Source organism: Danio rerio, chromosome 10, assembly GCF_049306965.1.
Source record: "Danio rerio strain Tuebingen ecotype United States chromosome 10, GRCz12tu, whole genome shotgun sequence".
NCBI classification, from domain to species: domain Eukaryota; kingdom Metazoa; phylum Chordata; class Actinopteri; order Cypriniformes; family Danionidae; genus Danio; species Danio rerio.
Genome location: NC_133185.1, coordinates 11,984,761 through 12,012,435, shown reverse-complemented (window position 1 = coordinate 12,012,435; position 27,675 = coordinate 11,984,761). Strand labels below are relative to the sequence as shown.

At 34.5% G+C, this 27,675-nt stretch overlaps 1 protein-coding gene across 3 annotated transcripts; it reads left to right on the top strand.

The window, feature by feature from the left end:
• Positions 1 to 794: 794 nt before the first annotated feature.
• Positions 795 to 26,812, top strand: lin54 (lin-54 DREAM MuvB core complex component). 3 transcript variants are annotated; one of them, XM_009305164.5, is made up of 14 exons: positions 795 to 1,053; positions 5,789 to 6,444; positions 10,243 to 10,360; positions 10,447 to 10,580; positions 10,672 to 10,827; positions 14,600 to 14,798; positions 18,831 to 18,901; positions 19,047 to 19,244; positions 19,331 to 19,422; positions 19,519 to 19,590; positions 20,967 to 21,069; positions 21,621 to 21,758; positions 21,878 to 22,080; positions 25,494 to 26,812. In XM_009305164.5, the coding sequence occupies exons 2-14, from the start codon at positions 5,812 to 5,814 to the stop codon at positions 25,690 to 25,692; spliced, it is 2,316 nt and encodes a 771-aa protein (XP_009303439.1). In that variant the 5' UTR covers positions 795 to 1,053; positions 5,789 to 5,811; the 3' UTR covers positions 25,693 to 26,812.
• The last annotated feature ends 863 nt before the right edge of the window (positions 26,813 to 27,675 follow it).

Sequence of the window (27,675 nt, the reverse complement as noted above, 5' to 3'; positions counted from 1 at the left end):
TAATATAATATAATATAATATAATATATAAAAATATATAAATAGATATGTGGCGCAGTGGGTAGCAAAATCGCCTTACAGCAAGAAAGTTGCTGGTTTGAGCCTCGGCTGGGTCAGTTCTAAAATAATTATCATAATATTCCAAGTAAAAATCCATTCTTTTGCTTTTTTATTGAAGAGTTGAATAATGAAAATTCAAATGAATTAGTTAATTAGAAAACTAATTTTAGACGCAAAATTCTAAAATTAATTAATTGTAATATGTATTAAAATTATTAATATAAACACTTTAAAGACACTTGAAGAGTGTTCTCTTACAATTCCCAAATTTGTAAACTTTTGTTGTTGTAAACATTTTGTAATGTACAAATAATTCATTTAAATAACTAAGAAAATTGTGCAATTCAGATAACGATTTAGATAAACAGGAAAAATAACAATTATGAACATCAGTAAAAATATATATTTTTAATTATGCGCAATGCAAAAATTACAGTCATGGTACATACAAAGAATAAAGTTAGAAGCAAAACAATAATATACAAAGGAGCTACATTCATAAAGCACTACTGGGATAATAATAAACAATTTAAAAACTTCAGTTGTTTTAACGTCATTTTTGTCACAGAATTAGAATTAGTCTTAAAATAATGTTGCATTTCAGTAGGAAAAATATAAAAGAAGAGTTTCTGGTTTGTAAATTTGCATTTGTGTATATGAAATATTAAGAATACAACAGTAAAAAATCTGCGCGGAAGTTGTGTTGTGACGTCATGTGTTGTTTCCTACGAAGGCGTGGTTTGATTATGGGATGTTAGAGGTGAAATGGCGCTCGGCGCGGTATTTTAAACAATCGTCTTCGTCTGAGAGCGGATGATCGACAGGATGCAGCCCCGAGTTGGACCGAGCAGGTCGTGATCGAGCAGAAAACGTTGTGGATTTCAGAAGAGCGTCTCGACACTCATCTCGACCCCGTGTAGGAGTGCTTTGGGCTCGGGTGGGTGTTCAGCGAGGGGCAATATGATCTCCGCTAGTTAGCAGAGCTGCTAACACTGTATGTATATATATGTGTGAGTGTGTATGTGCGCGTCAGCTGATGTCCGTCCGCGAACTGCCTCAACCGCGCGTCACACACACAGCTGCGCTCGCGAATAATCGCTGCTAATAATTGCTCATCTTCTGCAACATAGACAAAACTCATATGAAGCTTTATAAAGGGCTGATGCGTTGCAGGAGTTAATAGTGGCTAACTGATTAGCACCCTAGGCTTTACCTGCCAGAGAATGACAGCAAGCTGCGCCTGTCATTTTAGTCTTGCGGAGAGCTGTTGCTTAGCAAAATTATTAAATGTCTGTAAATATAGAGAGGTTTTCATTTCTTGTATGCGTGTAATAGTACATCTATTTGTATCATTAATTAAAACATCAGGAATTACATAGTTCAGATCATACGTTTTGTATGAATTAAGATGTATTTGGTAACACTTAACGGTTGCCAAATGTTTTATTTGTCAATATTAGATAACAAAATATTTTTGAGCAATTTCTTTATCTTTGTTAACGTAACGTCAACAAATACGACTTTTGCATTTGAACATGTATTAGTAAGTATCAAGGTTAAGTTGGGTTTTATATTCGTACACGTATAAATATGACTACGTTAACATTAGCATTAGTTTATTTGACTGTGGACATTGTTGTATTCTGATAGCCATCGTCTGCTAATATGGTTAAACTATTTGGAATTTGCAGAAAATAACTTTATGAAAGTCTGAATGTGTGAATATAAAACCAACTTTACCTTAATGCAAATGTCATCTAATGGAACTGAACTAGTATCATCAGTAATCATCAGTCCAACTGTATCATTACTAATTAAATAAGCAAACGACTATTATCTAAGGCTAATAAACGCTAAATAATGCAAGTTATTGCTCTTTAGCATTAACAAATAAAATACTTTTGTGGACCACACCTCTCACTAAATTGTTTGAGTGTACATAGATGTAATTGTACACTTTAGGATATATAAAGTGTAATAATAGCATGCGTTAAGATAAAGAGAACATTGTAATGAGTTTTACCCTTGTTCAAAACCTGCATGACTGACTTTTCTTCTTCTACAAAGAATGACGTCATTTTTCACGGAATAGAAAAATATGCATTGAGAGTGAATGGCAAGGATGTCATTCAGATTACCATCATGCTATGTTGTTCCAGTGAAGAAAAACCTATGAGGGTTTTGAACGAAAATTAACAATTAATATTTCTAAGTCTCAAAACGAATACAGTGACGGTCCTTTGTACTTCTAACTCATTCTTTAAGCTCAAACTCTGACAAAACAACAAATCCTGTTGTTTTTTCCTCTTGTCCTGCGACTGTTTCTGTTATGTCTGAACTGATGACGAGATGAAAATGGCGGATCTTTCGAAATCCAAGCCCGGCCTGAAATAGACACGCAGCCCGCTTAACTCCTTTTAACAGGACTCCGTTCTGGAGACAAACATCCCTATCTGCAAAAACTCTTGAATATACGCGTACACATGAATATTTTAATGGCATCAGTATAGACAGGAAAGCAGACGCGTCGAATACCAACAAACTCCGTCAGATGTGAAACTGACAGGCTTGTTTTTAACTGTTGAGGTAAATAATTATACACACATTTATATTCTCAGGCATGCACAAAGAGGCTTATTGTTGTTTAACTGTGTATAAAACCCGTGTAAAACTGGTAAAACGTTTAGCGATTAAACGCATACATAGAAGTGCATTTCTGAGTTGTGTTTTTAAACCACTATTTTGTGAAACGTTTTTTCCAGCCACTGTCATTGTTTACCGATTGATAGTTTTCTGAAGCAAACTCTGGCTAGTTCATGTTAGTTGTTGCGGCTGTTTTATGTATTACTGTGTGTTAACTGCTGGTTAGCCGCTGTGCTAGTTAGCCACATAGCAGCCGAACATAAACAGATCGCCTGCTCTGGATGCGACGCGACACAACTTGTCGCGTCGCTCGTGTTGAGCAGTGTTTACTAAATATTAGGAATTTGAGTGGTCTACTTGACTAGTTAACCAACTAGTAACGTTAGTGTTATGTGATATTGATGCTGATGTGAATTATATCATGAGACCTGTTATTCAGAGGGCAAAAAAGAAGTTATGTAGTTTAAATGCATGACTATTGTTATATTCTCCATATGTAATATTAACAAAATATCTATTTTAAGTGTAGTACATTTACAGTAAACAGAGTGGTGATGTTTAATATTACATCTCATAAACTGCAGTAGTGCTGAACTTTTTTTGAGGTTGCTATGGGTGTAAATGTTATTGATTCATTCTCAGATTGTGGTTATTTGAGGTAACATTGTAAATAATGGAATCAAGCAGTGTTTGTTAGACAAATAAACACCACTGATGATTTAAGATGCACAATGGTTGAAAATGCTTAATTTATTTTGTTATAATCACAGTTAATGCCACAGAACAAGGAAATGCATTTTTCTGTGAAGACAGAAAGAAGAAAATAAAAGTAAACTAAAGGTCTTTTTAAATGTATATTTACATTACAGTATTTTAAACCAAAATGAAAGTTAAATAATAATATAAAGAATGTTTGGATATTATTTTCCCGGCATTAAAGATCATTTTAAATCTGGAATTGATCATTCTTGAGTAATCGCATCCAAAATTTATAGTAAACATACATAAAATAAAAAAAAAATATGCAAATCAAATATTTAAAAATATATGTTTACATCATTTGTATTCTAAACATTTAACATACAAGTAAAGGCATGAAACAATAACTCAAATATACGGCTGCATGCATGTATTTAATATACACAGCGCACACTAAAGTAAAAATAGAATTATTTTAATAATGTTTTTAATCATGTGAATCATGTAATATTTCTGTATTTAGTTAAAACGTTTAAAAATTAGGCTTTTTAGTGATATACAATTTTTTAGTTTAACTCCTTTTTTATTGATGCATAATAGTCAGTTACAGTTTCAAAAATAATGAATCAGTCGCACCTCAGTTGTTCCAGTCTATCAACAGATAACAAAATTAGTTCACATTTTCTTCCTCTGAATCAAAAATATTATTATAAATTTTTGCATTAAAAACAATATTTAGGGCAAAATACAAATAAAAAATGTAAAATAATAATTATAATGAGATATATAGAATAATATTTTAAATAAAACTAACAGATATTGGGTTAGATTTTCTGTATTGGGCCATACAGAAAACATATAAATACAAATATATAAAATAGCCATATTTTCTTATAGGGTATGACAAACTGTTTGCATTAAACAAAAGTATGCATCACAAGTTTTCATCTTTGGAAAAAAAAACTTTGTCTTCAGAGAATGACTCTAGAGTAAAAAATAAATTACTTTTCAAAAGCCCAATAAATCTCATAAATTATTTTTTAGCATTTTAAAACAAAAAACTAGGAATATATATTTAAAAACTACATTTAATATTACTGTATTTGTAATCAAATATTAGTACTGCTCTAAAATAACTTCTTTAAAAAATGTCTTAGTGAAAAACAACATCTATTTTTCCCCCATTGAACACAATACATTTCATTTTAGGAAACCTTTATAATATTTTGGAACAGTAAACATGTCAGACTATTATTCAAATAAATCATTTACTTCAGCTTTATTAGTTTCAAAACACTGATTTCCTTAAAAAGATAAATAGACAAAACTTAACATACAGTAGCTTAGGAATAGGAATGCAACTATTATAGATTTTAATAGCACAATTATAGTCTAAGGAATAATCACGGTTTCAAGGTTATCACGATTATTATGCAATTTTAAAATACTACTTGTAAATTACATGAAAACTCCTTATATTTTAAAGTGCTGTTTATTGCTGTTTAGTAACCAATTAATACAGCATAAAAATAAAAAACAAACAATAGTCCATTTTTCTTTTCACTTAAACATAAGTGAAAAAAAGTTTTTGGCATTTGAACATAAATAATAATTTTACACTGAAAATAAATGACAGAACAATGCATAAATAAATCTGAATAATTAAAATGTATTTGTCTAATGTAAATCATATTAGCTAGGTATTTCTCTTTTAGAGAGAACAAATGTAGTCAATGGCTGCTGAACCGATGTCTGAAAGGCACTTTTAATCTGTTGCAAAATTGTTCTGTATTTTTCATTATTATTTTTTTCTCTTTGGAATAGAAATGTGCATATTCTATACGAAGTATGAAGCTGATTGTTCCAGTTGTCACAGTGCGTTCATGTCATTCTTTCAACAAGGTTTGCCTGGAAAGTGTGCGTGAGCGTGTTGCGTCCCGCCAATTTTCGCACAAAAGACGCGCACCTCCACTGAAAATAACAAACTTGCGTGCACATAAGATGCGATATCTGAATGGCCCTTAATTAAGAGCCTCAGCCATAGTTAATCCTGTGTGCGTGGGTTTTAGCCTCAGTTTACAATTTTGGAACTTTAAACTAGCGCACAGTTGGCATAACTCTGTTTACGGTGTTGAGAGGCCTTTACAAATAATTAACCATGACGAATTCAATCGCGGTTAATAGGGAAATCGCTTAATTGTTGAATCCTTACTTGGAAACAATATAACAGAAACATTCTGCGTTTTTAAAACCTTGACCTTTTCAAACAGACCTCTCAGCAAACCTTGAGACCGGTTATCTGTCTGTCTAGTGCACATGATACTTTTTCATACTTGATCACTGATATATTCTAACTTTGTTTCATATGTATCTATATTTTTCTCCAGTGTGTTTTCGGTAACTCTGCAGAATGGATGTGGTGTCTCCTGAGCTCAACAGCCTCCTCCCTGATGAGATCATGGATACAGAGGCAATGGATGAAGATCCGCCTGCTTCACATCTTACCCCTCCGCCCCAATCTGCCCCAGAGTCGGCGCAGGTACCAATGGAAACAGAGGTGCCTGAAATCATTAGCATTTGTCCAACCACCGCGTCTATGCAGGCCATCTCCACCAATGCTAAAAGTACCACCAGTTCCACAACTCAACTCCTACTCACCCCATCATCATCCTCCTCCACCACTACAAAAAACGCCACTCCGACCCTCCCCAAAATTCCCAGCCTTTCCGTCCCGCCAAACCACCAGCTCATCATCAATAAAGTGGCGGCAGATGGAAAGTCTCCGGGCGGCGCAGTGATAAAGCAGGAGGGCCAGAAACTGCTGGTTGCCGGGCTCAGTAAAACAGGGCAGCCCATTATGCTGGCTCTGCCCCACGCTTGGAACAAGCCGGCCACCAGCCAGGGCTCAGGTGATGCCAAGAGCCAGCCCACGCAGATCAAGATGGTGACGGCGATGGGTAAGCCTGTGATCGCAGTGAGCTCAGCCAGTCAGCTGGTGGCTTCATCCACACCACTGCAGGCACAGCACCTCAAGACACTGCAGGTGGGTAATCTCCGCCCAGACTTACACTGTAATATTGCTAATTAGAGCTACACAATATAGCCACAGAGTTTATGATTTTTTAATATTTTTAATATATTAGAGAATTTAAAGTATTCAGGCACAAGTGATTGTACCATTTGTAACATTAAAATGGATTGTATTGGATATTTATCCAATGGAGTCTGTAGACAATTTTGAGGGACGTAAATAATAAAATGGTCTTGAAAGGGGTGCATTCCCAAACAATCACGTAATTTGCGGCTGAGCTCTTATAGTACGATGCATCGTTTGGGAAAAGGACGATACAGTGTCGAGTGCTTCCCAAAACACGCAGTTGCTCTGTCGCAGAGCCATTGTTAGAACCACGTTAGCTATAATGTAAATCGTCCATAATGATGCTCTAAACGGGGTGGTAACAACTTCTCTAGAGAAAAACTCCATAATTTCTTTGTGCAAATTATATTATTTTACACGTACAAGCATTTAAAATAAGTGCAATATTAGTTTTGGTAAAAACATGCACTCGTTTTCCATATTAATTGAAATATATGCAAATGGAACATATAGGACCAATGTTTCCTTCACAAATATTATTGAGAACATTACATATTCTATTCTAAAACATAAAATCACTTACAAAACCTAATGCGTATTCTGATACCTGATACGCATCTCATTTAAAAATCATATAAATTCATAATGAGGCCATTAAGAAATGAAATTTAATATTTAATATTATGAAATGAGAAAAAATCCTACTTTAAAAAATAATATTAATAATAATGATGTTGTTGTTGATGATAATGATGATGATTATTATTGTAATTATTATTATTATTAATAATACTAATTATAATTATAAGTAGGATATTGTATTTTTATTTTTTTTGAATAGTCTACTTTTACTATTTGATGCATGAAACACTGCAGAAAGGTTCTAACCAACAGGGCCATGTCATATATAGTACAGATACTTAGTAACCCACTAAATTAAAAGCATTAACGTAGGCTATGTTTTTTGTTTTCACAAGCTTTGGAGACGTAGCATAAATTCCGCTTTTAAATAATAGGTCACCTATAGCTTTTGTCATGAGCCACAGCTGTGTTCAAAATGATATCAATGTTTTTAAAGTGCACTACAAAGGGAGCGCAATTGTAAACATAAAGATTGCAAAAACCAAACTGTAAAAATACTTTGAAAGCAAATTACACTTAAGGGTGATGTGTGACATTAAGTAATTAACTTGTGTTACAGATATGGTTTTTGGAAGAAAAAAAATGCTTCTTTTAAATCACGTTTTCTGTTGCATTGTCATTTAATAAGCATGCGCTTTTATATTGCTGGAGAATGTGAGCTAAAATAGCTGCTGTTAAGAGGGATTGCTTCTTCAAATGGAAATACAGACCTTATTTTGATTTTATCGAGCATAAAAACACAAATATTGCTGAGAAATGCAGTTTATGTTCAGTCTCTAAATATCATTCGACTGCTTTTAACTCGATCAGCAACTTGTTCAAGCACTTGAATAGAAAGGATTCTACGACAATATTAGTCACCAAGGAGGGCACCAGCACCCAAAAACACGAAAGCCAAACACAACCTAAAAAGGCTAAATAAAAAAAAATGTGCAGGATCAGGAGTGAAGGTATTTTCTGAATGTGTAAAGAAGTGTAGCTGCTTATGGGACCATTTACATTTTGCGTCTTTTTTGCGCTCGCGCATATATTGGGAGTGCATATTGCACACACTCGCATTTCTCAGGTGCACTTAGTTCAAAACCATGAGTCACATGACAAGAACTGACCGATCACCTTCATCCTTTGGAATATGTACATTTAGGTAAACTAATTACCTCTGACAAACACAGAACACCCAAACACATGCTTTGGATCACAGTATCCAGTTTTTTTTTCTATATAAAAAAAAGACAAATAGGATTGGAACAAGTGAAAGATAAGAGAATTTTACGTTTTGGACGAACTCTTTAGGTATTTTTATTTGAGTATTTTGAATATGTAGAGCTGCTGTGATCAACGTATTGCAATGTTTTTGAGTGAACATATTAACTTGCTGAAAGAGCTGCAGTTTATTTTGTATTTTTATAGTTATATTTTATATGCTTTAAAAGTAGCTTTTAAGTAATTAGTAATTTGATAAATTTTTACATTAAGTAATTAAGATTGTAATCAGATTTTTTACAGTGGTAATCAGTATTTTGTAATTATTTTTAATTATCATAGACTCCCAAAAGGTCTACGTGTTGATAAATAAGAATATGACTTTTGTTACAGTTAAGAAATAGTTTGACAACAAGCAGGAAATGTTCATCGGCCAAAGACATCACCACATTAAAATAGTCTATAGTTTTAATTTGTATTAGAATTTAAAATTTTATTACCTAAATACTGTTAGACTTCCCAGAAAGCACTGTATATTTCACTTTTAACTTAATTTTTTATAGATTTAATGAATGATTCACTCCCCTACAGAATAATCTCAAAATTAACAAATACTTTGCAAATAGAGCTGTTTAAGCTATGAAACTGTATTCATAACGCAGTGTATATCGCAAAGAAACAAAATATCGCAATGTCATAATTTTCCTATATTTTGCAGCCCTATTGCTAATGTAGATGCTAGAGAAATAAAACAGAAGACCAATTATTGGTTGTGTTGTGATAAGTGTATTTAAACACCTTAATGTGACTTATAGCAATGATTGTTCATTTGGGCACAGTTTCTCATAAATTGTGTAATATTTATGTGTTAGGGTTATAAGTAGCAGCATGGTATTACATAATATAGATTCTCTAACTGCTACCGCTGACAGGTTGCTTCTTTCAAGCACAGAAAATACAAATAGATAATTTTATTACTGTGATTCTTAACACTAAAAGGAAATGTTTTTTATGTTTATTATTAAAATTAATTATTTTAATGCCATATTTAATTTTTTATGAGGGAAACATGTCACTTTATGTATTTTTTTCAAGTGAGTTTCTAAAGATTATTTGTATTAATCATAATATTTTAGCGTTCTTTTTAATGTTCTATGTTTAGTCAAATGTCAGTCCAACTATGAGGAAATACCTTTTCATTATTGTGCGTTATGAAGTGAGTTATTGTTGTAGCTTTTATTTTTAAACATTTATTTAGGCAAATCTTACATTTTAGTTATGTCTATAGAAAAGCTCTTATTATTATTATTATTATTGATTGTTTTATTAACAAATATTTTGTTTATTTTAAATATTTTTAAAACAAGTAAATACCATTTATTATAGCTTTTTAAAATAAGATTTTTAATTATTTAAATTAATACAAAATTAAGTTTTTTTTCTATTAGAGGAAAAATTCTATTATTAAGAGCAAATTTATTAAATTAATGATTCTAACATGTTTTAAAATATAGTTACACCCAAAAATTAAAATTATCACTGTTGATTTACCCTTAACTTTAACCTGTTGGACTTTTCCTTCTTCGAATGAACACAAAAAAAGATAGTCTAAAAGAAATGGTAGACCTTAAAGTCCATAGTATCTTTTTTCCTACTATGGATGTTAATGGCTACCAGTTTCCAACATTCTTCAGAATATCTTCTTTTTGTTTAAACAGAAAAAAAGATATTCAAAGGTTTAGAACCACATGAGGGGTAAACAATGGTGAGTCTGTTTTAATTTTTGGGTGTACTGTCCCTAAAACTGTTAATATTATGTTCTTATGATGAAGATGCACCTTTGCTTCCTGTTCAGAGTTTATCACAGCTAAGTGAAATCATTCATATTTCTCTTCACAGATCACAAAGAAGCCCCCAGTGTCTACAGCTGGACCAATGATAACAAAGCTCATCATCACAAAGGCTCTTAACAATAAAGTACTGAGTAGCCCGGGTTCAGTGTCTCCTGTAGTCACCGGTAATCTTCTGTCTGTCCTTAAAAACATAACTCAAGTAACAGCGCAGTTTACAACTGTAAAATATTTCCCTTTCCTTTATTTACAGGCCGAGTTGTTTCCCAGAGTACCCCACTGACGCCTCCACGCACCATAGCCATTGGTGAGACCATCAGTACTGTGCCACAGAATGCCGCCACGAACAGCAAAGTCGCCATCTCGCCTCTCAAGTCTCCCAGCAAGGTCTCAAGTCTTTTCAATGTCCAACTTCAGTGTTTTTTTCCTCCTATATAACCACACTTGCGGAACATTTCCTTCATTTTCTCCTCTCTAGCTGACTGTGGTTTCGGTGACCAGTCAATCTTCAAACTCCCCCCAGAAGTCTGTGACTCTGCCGCTCAATGTGGCTCTGGGCCAGCAGATCCTCACTGTTCAGCAGTCTGCCGTCACCTCTCCAGCTAAAGCAGGAAGCAGCCAGTCCACCACACAGGTTTGCTCATCTCTACTGCTCACAAAACAAACTGATATCAACCTTTTCTGCACATGAATACTATTTTAGATTATAAGCTGTGCTTCTGGTTTGGGGCAGGTCAATTCAAAAGGCGATTAATAATAATAAATAATAAGACTGTGCTACAAATATTCCATGTAAATAGAGACTAACGAATGAGTTAGAAGTGCTTCAATTCAATGTGGCGTTAGTATCACAAGCATATCTGTTGGCCAAAGTTTTTTTTGAAACTCTAGATTATTTTCACTTTGTATGTCCTACAGTACCACAATTTTCAGGACATCCATAATGTTTGTGTAGAAAGACTAGTCTTGGGTTTTGCGATTTTATTTTTGGTCTGCTGAATGCTAGGGCTGCTCGATTATGGGAAAAATAATAATCATGATTATTTTGGTCATAATTGTAGTCATGATTATTCAAAACAATATACAGTTGAAGTCAAAGCTATTCGCCCTTCTGTAAAATATTTTTTTTAATAAATATTTCCCAAATTATGTTTAATAGAGTGAGGAATTTTTCGCTGTATTTTCTATAATATATATTTTTTTTTATCTGGAGGAAGTCTTATTTGTTTTATGTTGGCTAGAATTAAAAGCAGTTTTAAATATTTTGAAACATATTTTAAGGTCAATATTTTTAGCCCCCTTTAGAAATAGATTTTGTTGATTGTCGACAGAAGAAACTACTGTTATGACTTGGCAAATTACCCTAATTAAGCCTTTGAATCGCACTTGCAAAATTTTGAAAAAATATCTAGTAAAATATTATGTGCTGTCATGGCAAAGATAAAAGAAATCAGTCATTGAATTAGTTATTAAATCGATTATGTTTTGAAACAAGTTGAAAAAAAATCTCTTTCCATTAAAAAGAAATTGAGGAAAAGGGTCACTAATAATTCAGGAGGGCTAATAATTCAGACTTCAACTGTATATACATACAGTTATTTTTCTTAATATTTGTAAATAAGAAAAGAAAATAAATACAAAAGAATAAAAATATGAAACAAACTGCTTTAAGCATCTTCACTGTAAGAAAAAAAAAAACTTTAATTATAGCTACAAAAGTCCTTCAGTTAGAAGCAGTGAGTGATTTTTGTCCTTTTGTTGTTTGATTGATGATTAAAACAGTAGGTAGCAGGAATATTGCGCGCTGTCACTTTAAGAGCAGTACGGTTCAGATTTATGCTTTCACTTTCACATGTCTTTTGATTCTCAACTCGTTTGTTTATTACACAAATGAGGGTGAATGTGAATAAGCACTGAACACGACTTTTGACACAAATTTGCATGTATATGACAATTGTAGCGTTCACATTAAGATTACCTTAGATGTGTGTGGGCTGTGCTTGTGCTTTTAAAAACACAAATGATTCAAATGTACATCAATGAATGATGCGCATCCCGTGCTGCAAAAGTTTTATCACAGTACATGCTTAGTCATTTTCACATGAAACTGATCTTTGCGGAGCAACAAATGCGTACAACTGGAAAGGGGCGGTAAATGATGCAATAATCGTTTTTATCTCGATTAATCTTTTTTTATAATCGTTAGAAGCAAAAATCAAAATTGGAACTGAATTTTCGATTAATTGCAGTCTTACTGAGTGTAGAGAAGCACAGAAATGAAACTTCTCTGCTGAAACCAACAAAGTTCTAGATGCACTTGGCAAAAAAACTAAAGCCGAAAAAGCTTTTTAATAATTATTTGTTATTTTATTAAAAATAAAGTAGTAATTTGTAAAAAAAGATATATATTTTACTTGATGACTTGAAGACATTCATTAATTTTTTTTCGGCTTGTTCCTTTATTAATTAGGGGTCGTCACAGCGGAATGAACCACCAACTTATCCACAATATTTTTTTACGCAGCGGATGCTCTTTCAGCCGCAACCCATCAATGGGTAACACCCATACACACAAACCCGCATGTACACTACGGACAATTTAGCTCACCCAATTCCTCTATAGCACAAATCTTTGGACTGTGTGGGAAACCGAAGCACCCAGAGGAAACCCACGCCAACACAGGAAGAACATGCAAACTCCACACACGAATGCCAACTGACCCAACCGAGGCTAAAACCAGCGACCTTCTTGCTGTGAGACGGCAGCGCTACCTACTGCGCCACCATGACACCCGACTTAAAGAAATAACAACATCCAAATTTCGACAAGAAGTTGAAAGGCATCATTCACCATTGTTGCCATGACAGTGCAGTATTGCTATTGCAAGCAGTAGGAACAAGTATACTACATAAAAATTAGGGGTGTCAAAATTAATCGTTTCTTCAATGCATCGCGATGCAGACGCGGACAATTCGGTATCGGTTCAGTAATAATCATAACCGGTTATTACTGACGTCATTTACCTCATATGCGCTCTGTCGCGAGGGAGGCGATCGCGAGTATTTACAATGCTTTAACTACTTTAAAACTCATAAACTGCACAATTTCACTGTGTGTGTTTGCTGGATCAGTCTTTCACTGACATATACAACAATAGCCCCTATTTCACTGAGATCGAGAGAATGAAAGTAGCCTACTCCATTTCTCTCTTTCTCTCTCTCTCTCGCTTTCGCTCTGTCTCTCTCTCTTTCTCACACACACACACACACAGTGGCCCATTTGACCTGCTGGGGTGGCTTTTCTTCTCCTCTCGGCTGTTTTACAGCATTACGTTTGGATACAGAAATGAGCGCGTGTCTGCAGAGTTTTCTCCACTGTGTCTATCATACATCAGCTGTGAGATCGCCGCTGTCGCCTGCCGCTTATCAGTGTCACTTATCTGAAGAGCGCAGCGCGCAAGAGCCAATCGCAACCGTTTTTGTTGAGGGTGTGACCAATCAAAGAGGTGTAAGAGAACTAGACAAGGATCAGAAATTGAGCTGGATGTTTACATTTGTTTATATTATTTGCTTAATGCTCGTTTTGTTTAAAGTTACAGTTTATATATCTGACTGTTTGTATTAAACGACAAAATTGTATTACAAATAATATATAAATATAAATATATTCATATATTTTAATACAAAAACTGCTGCTGTGAAGAAAATATAAAATATGGAAAGCATCGTCAATGCACCGTGATGCACCGAAATATCGAATTGAACCGAATCGATGGCGTGATAATCGTAACCGAACCGAACCATGAGACTAGTGTAGGTTCACAGCTCTAATAAAAATGTCCTGTTGGTGTGTTTTTTTGACCAGACGTTGCTTTTTCTGTTGAGTATATGTACTGTGTGGAACATTTAGCTCTTTTGAAACTGTGACGCACAGTGATGCACGCTGCTGCTACTGCACTTTGATTGGCATGGCAACAAACCACCATTGTGCAGCACGAGCCATTGAATTGAATGGGTTTCATAGTGCAGCACTTTCCGCATCTGCTGTGAAAGTTGATTCACGTTGCATAGTGACTACTGCTGGAGGGAAAGTGAAACCAGTGTGCTGAACAATGTTGCGCCTTTTTTAGCTCATGTTTTTGGATGTTTTTTTCGTTTGGCTAAAAAATCTTTTGCCTCTATCAAGCCACCTTTTTATTGTTAGGCAGATCAGCTTCTGTTTTTGAAAGCCCTTCACTGATTGTTTGAAGTTTAACTGAAGTTTATCCCATAATTCACTCAAAGCATCATGGGTTGTAGGGAAAAGTTAGATAGATTTTACCATTCCCATCCTCTTTACCAATGTTTTTTACTTGTAAAGCAACACTGTGTACAAACTACATTTTTATGCTGTCTTCCATGTACAGACAGTAAAGCCGGTGCAGACTGTTACGGTTCCCACATCTCAGTTCAAGACCATCATCCCCCTCACCACACCTCCCAATGTGCAGCAGATCCAGGTACCAGGCAGCCGCTTCCATTATGTTCGTCTGGTAACAGCGACCACCGGCAGCAGCACCGTACAGACAGGTGGCAGCACCAACACAAACCCCTCCATACAGCCAGGTCAGTATATCACAGTCATACACTCCTAAAGGACACACTTGAGTTAAAAATGTTACCATTAGCAGAGTTAAAAATCCATTCTGACTGGCAAAAGCACTTTTAGTGTAGCTTAGCTTAGCATAGATCATTGAATCGGATTAGACCATAAGCATCCTGCTCAAAAATGGCCAAGGAGTTTTGATAATTTTTTTTTATTTAGTCTAGACTCTTCTGTAGTTACATTGTGCACTAAAACTGACAAAAAATGAATAGTTGCTATTTTTTAGACCAGGGGTGTCAAACTGAGTTTACGAAGAGTCGCAGTCCTACACAGTTTATTTCCAACCCTGCTTCAGCACACTTCAAACAAGCCTAAAGAACTCAATTAGTACAATCAGGTGGTTTATTTCAGGCTTTTCGCGAGGTCTTAAAGTCTAAAATTTAAAAATGGAAATTCAAGGCCTCAAAAACTCTTAAATTCACTGTTCTAGATCTTAAATATTTTTGCACAGGTGTTATTTTTCCGATGTCCATGTATGTAACGCTACATCTAATGCTCATTTAAAGTCTTTTTTTGTTGTTGTTGCTAGGTTTTTCGTGGTGTTATAGTTCTTTGTTTCACTAGTCTAATTGTAAATTGCGCTATTACAACTACATATAAAACCGACATGCCCTATACCGACAATAGCCCATCAGCCTTCTGTTATTGAACTCACTACGCACGGCAAATGTGAAGTCATAGCTGTGTTTGTGGAGGTCACAAAATGTTTTGATACTCTGGTAAACAGTTCGCGCGGTGCCACATATGGTTTGAGTTGAATATGAAACACTTTGAAGAGATTTTGTCTGAAACGGGTATGACTATACACACATCTTCTTTATAATCTGTCTGTGCGTGATCATAGGGAGAAGTAGAACCAGATGACCAATAATTCTTGGCTAGAAATTGCAACAGCAGTGGGAAAGGTGGAAAGATTTTGGAAAAGTTTGGAAAAACCAGAGGGAAAAGTTTGTAAAACAAAAAAAGAAGCCATGGAAAAAGTGGAGACCCAGGTAGTTTTACTATTACAGAATGTTTTTTCACCACTCATAGGTTTTACACTGTATATAATTCAATTTTGAATTTACAAGTTACAAACTAAAATTAAGTAACAAATTATGTCTTTGATACAGTTGAAGTCAGAATTATTAGCCCCCCATTTGATTAGCCCCAAAATGATATTTAACAGAGCATTCACAGTATGTCTAATACTTTTTTTCTTCTGGAGAAAGTCTTATTTGTTTTATTTCAGCTAGAATAAAAGCAGCTATTTAATTTTTAAATACCATTTTATGGTCAAAATTATTAGCCCCTTTAGGCAATATATTTTTTAATAGTCTACAGAACAAACCATTGTTATACAATAACTTGCCTAATTACCCTAACCTGCGTAGTTAACCTAGTTAAACCTTTAAATGTTCCTTTAAGCTGTAAAGAAGTGTCTTGAAAAATATCTAATCAAATATTATTTACCGTCATCATAGCAAAGATTAAAGAAATCAGTGATTAAAAATGAGTTAATAAAACTATTGTTTAGAAATGTGTTGAAAAAATCTTCTTTTCATTAAATGGAAATTAGGGAAAACAGTCAATTACTGAAACAGAATAGATGAACCTATCAGAACCTAACTGTCTGAAAGCAAGTGATGCATCATTTAGATTAAAAAAAAATTCTTGAATGATATTAATGATATGACCTAGTTCCAATAGCTTTCTACTTCTCTGTTTATCAGTGTGATTTTAGTGTCTGTTTTTTCTGATCGCACGCTGTCAATTAAAAGAATATCTTCATGGCGAATGTGTCAAGTATAAATCAGCCTTAAGATGTTTGTTTGTTTTTTCTGTAGTTCAATAATGGATCTAACATGTCTTCTGTACTGTTCAATTTGAATACATTTATTTTAACACTAATTTTGTGATTTTGGATTTTCTCTTTGTGTATGCGTGTTTTTGCTATATAGGTCTTTAATTCAATACTTAATGGTCTTAAAAGTTCCTAAAAAGTCTTAAATGTGACATTATGATATCTGCAGAAACCCTGTTATTTAGAGTTGAACCTAAACTGTGCTGAGCTTTAGACTGATATGTATAGGAACTATACTCTCATTCTGGCGTAATAATCAAGGAACTTTGCTTCTGTTCCATGACTGCAGCAGTCTCAATGATTTTATACAGATTCTAGTGGGTGGTGTGTGTAGGGCTTGGTGCTAGGGACTATTTTAGGCACTGTGTGATATAATTGCACTTGCTGCAGCCCCGGCAAGTTTTTTTGATTATTACACTGTAATAAGAGTATAGTTCCTAGCCATATCAGCCTAGAAAATTGAGAAGGGTCTGGCTGCAGAGTTGCACTTGCACCTTCAGATGTGCACTCTCAGGCTTGCACTCTCAGACACGCTTCCTCTGCAAGTGATGCCATTTACAATCGACACCTGCACTCTCCTGTCACTTCACTTAAAATCGACCAATTAAACCAAAAGTAAGTTTCCAGTTTGTTTGCGTTGCCAGTGACGACGTTGTCAAATAATACTTAGTAGTTGTATACCATGACAGATCTGTAGCCTATTTTTTCAGTGCATGCATTCATAGCTCCTTCAAATACACAGAATATACATACTTGTTTATTTATGTTAAATTTGATAGAATGATAAACACAGACATGCGCATTTTTCAGAAAATAACCTATTTTGTTTAATTTATAAATGTTTTGGGTCTATATTTATTTATAAAGGCTATTAAAATATGTTTATTTATTTATTTATACTAGTCTACATAAAATTTAATTACAACCTGTATTTTTTCATTCGTTTTGGCATTAAAAGTTATTGAACAGAATGTTAATAACTTATCAGAACATTTTACTGAGCTCAGTGAAAAGTTTTAGGTCGAATAGGCTGTTTAATATTAGACCAATTGCTGACTTGCCGCAGCCATGTCTAAAATCAAACTCTCATCAGAAAACAATAAACACATATGCCAAGCGTAACATTGTGTTCGATTTTAGCAAATACAAATGTGACACTGTTGATGATTACTTTCATGACTGATTAGACCTGAAGCCGTACCGTGCTTACTAAACAAAACATTGGAAAACTTCACCACTTAGAAACAGTCACGTGCGGGTGGTGAGTCCTCCATCCGCATCCCGTCTGAAAGGAAAGAAATGCATCCTTGTTTCTATGCGTAGATCAATATAATTTCATTTGCTTTCACACAGTATTGCGTCTACTAAATGTGTAACATGTCTGAGCCTAGCGATGATTACACGATGAGTACTTTTAGCACACACAACATTATTATACATTTTTATTCAAAATGATTAAATCTCATTTAGGGACTGAGTCCCTAAATATGGTTGTCACTTCTGTAACGTGTAATGGGGTATATGCAAAGCTAGTGTTCTTTTTTCCCTATCGAAAAACTTCCAGTGATCGTTGATGTGACTTTTCAATTTTATACGGTTCCTTTTACAGCATGGATGTTGTAATTAAAATGTTGCAATTAAAATATAATCAGTTAAGTAGACTTCAGCATTCATTTAGTTGTAAAACGCAGGACCAGCAGGCTTCAATTGAAAATACTGGAGTAAAAAAAATTTCATAATTTAAAGACATGGTGCAGAACAATGGAGTTTATTCAGTGCTTCTTGTCCAGTCTGAGACACTTTATATTGTATATCAGTCAGACAGTGAAGATCATTGATTCATAAAGAAAACAGACTTAAACGTGACAATTTTATAACGGCATACAGTTCACCGGAATCGCTTGAACTGGTTTACCAAAAATGTAAATCCTTCTATCTACATATACCCTATTATCTTATTAAAGTTAACTAATATTTTTATGGTTCCCTTGTGACAGTTTTTCAAAATGTTCAGTTAAGTATTTACATATGCATAAGTCTTTTCATATAGTATTGATTATGTAGTGGATGAACTGATATTTATTGAATAGTCATTGTCTCATATGTGAATTTAACAATCCAAAAATGTACTGTTGTGCTCTTTACAAAGCCAAGCCAGTAATGATGAATGCTGCAGTACGGATGTCTGTCCCAATTGTCCCGGCACAGACAGTCAAACAGGTATACATAGTAATGCCTAATTCCCTGCACACATACAGCAGTAATGTGACATCGTTGCAGATGATCTTGCCGATTTTGGTCTCGATAATGATTCCCCCCACGSCCCCCCCCCCCCCCCCCCCCCCCCAACTTGTTTTGTCATCAGGTTGTACCCAAACCCTTGTCATCAGCAGCTCAGGTGGTGACCACCAGTCAGACCCCTCAGCGTCTCATCATGCCAGCCACACATCTGCCACAGATCCAGCCCAACCTCACCAACCTGCCACCAGGCACTGTGCTCGCCCCTGCCCACGGCTCTGGAAATGTGGGGTACGCTGTGCTGCCAGCCCCATACGTCACACAGGTTTGCATATCAGTCACGAAGCAGGAAGTACATGCTTGCTTTTTCTAATTTTTTATGTAATGGTGTCACTTTGCTTATTCTCCTAGATCCCGCAGCCTGCATTTGTGACTTTGACCAGCAGCTCCACATTCTCCACAGCCACTCCAAGCCAGGCTCAAGCCAGGCTCTCACTCAACGGGTGAGCCAAGCTCCACACGATTGCTTTATATATCAGTCCAGCTCAACAAAAGTTAGCATTAATCACAGGTTACCTCCTGCATGTGCGTTATTACAGTTTGTCAACGTCGGAAGCAAATTCAAGGCCAAGAAAACCCTGCAACTGCACGCGGTCACAGTGTCTGAAGTTGTAAGTTACCCAGCATTTGTTGAATGTTCTACATGGCCCACATAATCTATTTGGCAAGCACTTTCATAGTTCCCAATCGAGTTGTGATATTACAGCAACTTCCCTTTAACTTCCCTTGGTTCTCATCTTGTCAGGTCCCGTAGTGATTAAGGTTTATTTGCAGCATACATTTTTCATAAACACACAATAAGACTCTTTAAAAAAAATTTAAAAAAAACAGCAGAAAATACGTCATCTTTTTGAAAAAGTACATTATATTGTTAGACTGCAGATTACTATATACGCAGATTACTGCAGATTAGTATAGACTGCAGATTACTATATACGCTTGACAGCTGTGTCCACCCAACAAGCATCTTAACTTTGTCTGAGTTTGAGTATAATGTATGTTATTATGCACACCTTTTATAAAGCTGTTTTGAATAATAATTATTGTAAAAGGCACTATACAGATAAACTTGAATTTAATTTTATTTGATTGACAGGGACTAAAAAATAACAATTAAGTGTTTGTAAGTGGCATCTGTGTGAATATTGATTGCACATTTGTTTAAACTTTTTTAAATCAGTGCCCAGAAAATACACTTTTTGAAATTCAGCCTGAAATAGGAAAAAAAATGTAATTTTTTTTTTAAGTCAAGACATGATGAGATTGTTTATAGAAGATGCCACATTGGATACACAAGACTTACACATGAACATTTACTTAAAGGAGAAAAAAAACAAAATGTTTATATTGCAACAAAAACCAAACTGTAAAACATATTCTTGTGGAATGCCCTATTTTTAATGTTATCAGGCAACAATTTTTATCTGGAGAGACTTTAAGTGAAATATTTTTAAATGTGACTCCATCTAAAATTGTAGAATTTTTATCAAAAGGAAACCTTAAACTGTTTTAGATTTTTATTTTATTATCATCATCATTATTATTATTATTATTATTATTATTATTATTATTATTATTATTATCATTTATGTATTTTACCTTGATTATTATTTATTGCTGTTGATGACTTTTAATTATTAGGACATTTTTATAATTATATAAAATTGGTATTTATAAAATGTGGTAAACTTGATCTGTTTTTTTTTTTTTTTTTTTTTGCCATGACATAGCCATAGAAGCAGAAATGGCAATAAAATTAAAACTCTCTCTCTCTCTGGACTTTTTTTAAACATTGGAATCTACCAGTGAAATGTTTAAAGTCAGTAACTTTTATTTATTTATGTATTTAAATTTAATTAGAAAAAAATGCAGCCTTACTCAGCAGAAGAGACTCAACGATACAAATCTGATCAACCTCAGTCTTGCAAAAAAAGTTTAGTCTTGCATTATCTTATAAGAGTTTAATACCTCTTATCTCGTCTCTCAGATATTGTGATTGCTTTGCCAACGGAGAGTTCTGTAATAACTGCAACTGTGTTAATTGCTTCAACAACCTTGATCATGAGAGCGAAAGACTGAAGGCAATCAAGGTAATGAATTACTGCATCACTTTCCAGTGTCATTTGTTTTCATCATGACTACAAACATATTTCAGATGTAACCTCTTTGTCATTCTTCTTTTATTAGTCTGAATTGGGCTTTTGTGGCAGTATAAGGAATGGTTCACACAAAAATAAAACCTTTATTTACTCAACCTTAGGACGGGTTGTGGCTTTTGTGTGATTCAATCAATGGCTACAAATATTTTGAGAGACAGAAAAACAGCCAAAACAAAAAACATAAACCATTTTGCTTTGGACATCAGTCGGCTTTGTTAGCCACTATGTATTTTTTGCTAGTGCTAGTAGCCATCAGCTTGCTATAAATCACCAAGGACCACAGAAAAATAAAGTTTAATACTGCAATGAAGAAAAGTCACCTACATATCAATGACCTGAAGGTGAAAAATGAACAGCAACTTTTTTTTTTTTGTAAACCATGCCTATAACAGACACAGTAACAGACATACTGTACGACAATTTAGCTGTAATGATTTAAAATGTATTGGCATCAAATAAAGTATGAATGTATCTTCTCCCAGGCGTGTTTAGACAGAAATCCTGTGGCTTTCAAGCCTAAGATTGGCAAAGGCAAAGAAGGAGAATCAGACAGGAGACACAGCAAAGGCTGCAACTGCAAGAAATCTGGCTGTCTGAAAAATTACTGCGAGTGCTATGAGGTGAGCATTTACAGTACACGGGTCAAGGGGCAAGAAATGTGGAACGACCCAGGCTTTTGCATCATGGAAAATTAGGTTTGTTTTCAGTTGCATTTAGGACATTATATCATTTTTATTAGGCAAAGATCATGTGTTCGTCCATCTGCAAATGCATGGGCTGCAAGAACTTTGAGGAAAGTCCAGAGAGGAAGACGCTGATGCACCTGGCAGACGCTGCAGAGGTGCGGGTCCAGCAGCAAACTGCAGCCAAAACCAAACTGTCCTCGCAGATCTCAGATCTGCTCACCAGAACCACACCAGCCATCACCAGTGGAGGTGGAAAGTAAGTCTGTCCTCAAGAGATCTCTATTGGGTGTGTTTGGACCTGTTCAGCCAGCTGTATACAGTTGTACTCAGAATTATTAGCCCTCCTAAATTATTAGTTTCTTTCCCTAATTTCTGTTTAACAGAAAGATTTTTTTCAACACATTTCTAAACATAATAGTTTTAATATTTGATTTCTAATAACTGATTTTATCTTTGCCATGATGACAGTAAATAGTATTTTACTACATATTTTCCAAGATACTAGTATAGGGTATATGCCGAGCTAGTGTTCTTCCCATGCTGATAAACTTCAGGTGGCCTGTTATTGTAAGTTTTTTTTTCCCCCATTTTTATGTGATTCCTTTTACAGCATTGATGTTGTAATGTAATCAAAATACAATCAGTTAAACCGACTTCGGCATTCATTTATTTGCTTAAGCATAAAGCGAGACTAAAAGCCATTTACTCGCACTCGCCCGTCAGAATCGGCAGGTTAGCACAGAAGCTCCATTGAATATACTGGGGTAAAATAAATGCTCATATTATAAACACATGGCAGGGGAAATGTAATTTAATGCAGTGCTTCTTGTACAATCTGAGACGCATTTTATATCGGATATCAACAACAGACCTTAAACGCGCCGGTTTTGCATTGGCATACAGTTCACTGGAAGCGGTTAACCCAGGTTATTGGCAAATTAAAAGTCCTGTTAGCATGCTTCGGCTTATACCCTATTCTGCTTAAAGTGCAATTTAAAGTTTTAATTAGGTAAGTTAGGGTATTTGGGCATTAGTCATTAGCCCCTTTCACACAGTAATACCAGTAAATATCTGGAAAATGTCCGGACGACTTTACTGTTGAATTCAAAAAAGCACAAAGGCAAGGACGTTATGGAATTTTTCCGGAAAAGAGCATTTACACATCCATTCCAAAATATCGGCAAATTCTGACATAATTAACCAGAAATGGCCTCTAAACAGCTGGGCTGGTATTTGTAAATATTTGACCACAATACTACCTCTGTGGATGGATAAGTATTGTGAACAACTTTGATATAAACGTATAGAGAAACACTTTCGCATGTCAATGTGTGTGTGCTGACGCTCACCGGCTGCTTCATGTGCACACGGGACGCATTAAGCAACTGAAGGAAGCAGGGCTTAAAGGTAAACAAACAAAGGCTTATCATAAGCATCTTATTGATAATTATTTACACAGTTGGCATTAAGAAGGAACATAGAAATGTTTCTGTCTAACATCTAGCAGCTGAATGTGTCTGAAAAAATATTCAAAGGCTTTTATCGTCACAAATAGCGCAGATGTGAATGCTTCTGTGTGTTCTGATTGGCTAAAGTAGATGTCTAACATCAGCACGTTCTAGACGTGCTTTTTCTGGCAATCTTCCTTCTACGTTCACACAGAGCAGCATTCCGACAATTTTTTGTTACAACTTCTCTTTCTGGAAAATTGGAACAAATTTACCAGTATTTTCAAAAAAGCCTGTTCAAACATACAGACCTTTCCGGAAAACTACCAGCAATTTTCTGGAAAGGTCAGTATGTGTGAAAGGGGCTATTGTATAATGATGGCTGGCAAAAATTAGCTTAAAGGGGCCAAACATGTTGACCGTAAAAATTATTTTATTATTACAAATGCTTTTATTCTTGCTTAAATAAGACTTTCTCCAGAAGAAAAAATAATAATTTGTGAAATATTTGAAAAAGAAAAAAAAAATCACTGGAGGGCTATTAATCTTGACTTTAGCTGTATATACAGAAGCAAAGTAGTAGCCAGTAACCAATTCAACCCTCTAGTAAGATGCTGTAGCAATTATTCAGAACACCATGCATATCGAAACCAACACATCAGGTTCACCATAATTAATTCAATTTTCTTTTTTGGGTGAACTATAACATTACACAATTATTTCAGAAAGAAAAAACCCAACTAGCATTTTAAAAAATCAAACTTAATGTCAATTGTAAAGTATTAGAATGTAAACTTACAATAAAGAGATGCAGACATTCTTCTTGCAACTTTTGTAGAAACCATTTGAAGCAAGGGCTGGGGGATTAGTCGAAGTCAACATTCAGAACCTATAATCAATCAAATTTTTCCAGGTTTTTTTTTTCAGTTACTTTCCCTACTGTGTGTGGAGTCACATGACCCCCGCTCTGTTAAGGCTGATTTATACTTCTGCAACGCACATGTATGGTGCAAAGCAGCCTTTGTGTGTTCCATACCTGCACACCTCTCAAAGAAATGTAACTACACGTTGCACGTTACACTACATTGACGCTGATTGAATGCTGCCCCAGAGATGCCTTGAGACGGGAAATTTTACATAACAATAAAATGATTATTTACATTAAAATATTTGTTTACAGAAGATTTAAGAAATGCACTGTTTATAATATTATTTACAGGATATAAAGAGTTATTTTATTTAGAAGAGATGCTGCTTATTTTCTACTTTTGATTTGTAAAAGAGTGAAAATTATTTTTGTTTCCAAAAGTGCTAATTATGCTCACTTTTTTATAAGAATAAAGTGACTTGGTTTTTGGCAATGTGTGTTTTAATTTCAGCTGTTCAACATTGATGTTCAATAAACAGTCATAGACAGTTGAAGTCCGAATTATTAGCCCTCCTGAATTATTTGTCCCCCATATATTTTTCCCCCCCCCCCAATTTCTGTTCAACGGAGAGGAATTTTTTTTTTTCAACATTTTTAAACCTATTTCTATCAAATTGATTTATTTGATCTTTGCCATGATGACAGTAAAAAATATTTGACTAGATATTTTTTAAGACACTTCTATACAGCTTAGTGACATTTAAAGTCTTAACCAGGTTAACTAGGCAGATTAGGGTAATTAGGCAAGTTATTATAATGATGTTTTTCTGTAGATTATTGAAAAAAATATAGCTTAAAAGGGCTAATAATTAAAATGTTTCTTAAATTTGAAAACTGCTTTCATTCTTGCTGAAATAAAACAAATAAGATTTTCTCCAGAAGAAAAAATGTTATCCGACATACTGTGAAAATGTCATTGCTCTGTTAAACATAGTTTGGGAAATAAAAAAATAAAAAAAAAATTCAAAGTGGGGCTAATAATTCTGACTGCAACTGTATATACAGTGTGTTTCCTTCAATTATTTGAAACTCAGAAATGCACCCTTCATACTGAAATCTCTCACTTGTAATATGTGAGCATATTTACTGTACAAAAACTTATCAGTGAAATATGAGGACAAAAAAATTTAATTAATTAATTAAAGAATCGTTCTTTAATCATAATCGAGCTAACATGTTCAATTAAGCGAAATTTTGATTTTAGGCCAAATCGCCCAGCCCTATTTGAAGCACTCATCTTGAGTTCATTCAGTGTTAGAAAATGTAATAATCTTCAACAAATATGTTTTCCAGGTTGCCATACACATTCGTAACAAAAGAAGTGGCGGAGGCGACGTGTGACTGTTTGTTGGAGCAGGCGGAGCAGGCTGAACTTACCAATCAACCGCAGGCCATGGCAGAACGACTCATTCTGGAGGAGTTCGGCCGCTGCCTCCACAGGATCATCAGTTTTGCTGGAAAGGCCAAGACGGACTGTCCCATCAACTGCTGAACCCTGACTGACCGGGGTCCACTTTTACCCGCCCCTCCTATTTATACACGGGGCCTTCAAATAAAGAGACAAAAGCAGAGCGTGGCACTAATATTCATCAGGAGGACTACAGTTCTTGATTGTAGCCCTGGATGGGGGTTTGTTTTAGAACAATCGATTACAATTTTAAGGTAGTTTTTGTTTTGTTTGGCAGCGTTTGTTTTGTTTTTCCACTTTTAAATGCGTGATCATGGTATTTGTTTGTCTTTTAAAACTGGATTCATCCTTCACTGTCATCAGAAACTCATTTTTCTTGCTTCTATTAACTTTGCGATCGGTCGGGATGAAGAAGGAGCTCTCCTGCACATGTAACGAACCGTCTGATCATGACTGTATACAGTAAGTAGCCTGTACTGTAGCCTTGTTCTCATATTTATTCGCTTCCAGAAGGTTTTGTTCCTCGTCCAGAATCTACCGGGTTCTTGGTGGTTTCTGTTTGAGTTCATCATCTGGGTCAGTTTTCAGTCCAGACAGGAGGAGTGCCTCATGAAGTGTCTGACCACAGTACAGAGACTACCTGTACGCCAGAAAAGTGCTCAACAAATGAATGTATATCTGAGAGGATATACTGGTGGATAAATGATCTAGGAATCAGTCCTAAAGCTTGTTTAGGATGCGCTCAGTCACTTCAGTCTGCAAATTCATAAACAAATCCCTCAATGATTGTCAAAGCAGTTTTTTTTTGCACTGTCAGGGTCTCATTAAATCGCACTTCTCCATGCTTGCAGTCGATGAAACCATTTATAAGCAAATCAGTCAAAGAATTTCTCCAGTTCATAGTACTCCCCTCAAAAATGTATACTGCTTAATAAAAATGAAGCATATTTTAGGAGCCATTAAAGGAATACTTTACATAAAAATATGATTTTTCTGTCATTTATTCTCCCTCATGTCATGTAAATAGTTACAAAACATAAGGGGGAGTAAATGTATACTTGCGAACTCCATCATAAGTGTTTTTTTTTAATACAGATGTCAAAGTACTTTCATAATTCATCATAACTTTCCTAAATCATCATTTCCATTCTCAATACTGTAACTGATAACCTGGTTTAAATAAAATAACATTATTACAGTTTGATATCTGTTTACTCATTTACTTTTAATTGTCAAATTATTTTACAGTGCTTGAGTCAAAAGGAGATTTATATGAAATTGTCATAAAATGTGAAAATTTCATTGCTGTAATTGATCATTTTATTAAACATTGCAGATTTATACAGTAAATATGTTATTGAAGTTTTAGAAATGAAATAGTACAGTAATGATTTTCATTTCATTATGCTTTTTGTTAATTACATACATTTAATTTGAATATATTAGAATTCAAATAAGATTTTATATTTTTTCCAAAATATACCGTTGAAGTCCATTATTAGCCACCTTGTTTTTTTCTCAAATTTCTGTTTAACAGATAGTTTTGTCAACATGTCTAAGCATAATAGTTTTAATATCTCTAATAACTGATTCATTTGATCTTTGCCATGATGACAGTAAATAATATGTTTGACTAGATATTTTTCAACACTTCTATACAGCTTAAAGTGACATTTAAAGGCTTAATTAGGTTAACTAGGCAGGTTAGGGTAATTAGGCAAGTTATTTTATAACGGTGGTTTATCGGGAAAAAACTATAGCTTAAAGGGCTAAGAATTTTGACCTTAAAATGGTGTTTAGAATTAAAAACTGCTTTTATTCTAGCAAAATGAAACAAATCAGATTTTCTTCAGAAGAAACATTTTATCAGACATACTGTGAAAATGTCCTTACAGTTAAACATCATTTGGAAAATATTTAAATGTTCTAAAAACTTTTCTTTTATGGAAGCTTAAATGTTTTAAAGTAATTTTAGATTCAACATTTATTTTTCTTCATATAGAGTTTTTACATCATAATTGCAGAAATGGAAAAATTCAAACTAATAAAACTAATAAAATCAAATAA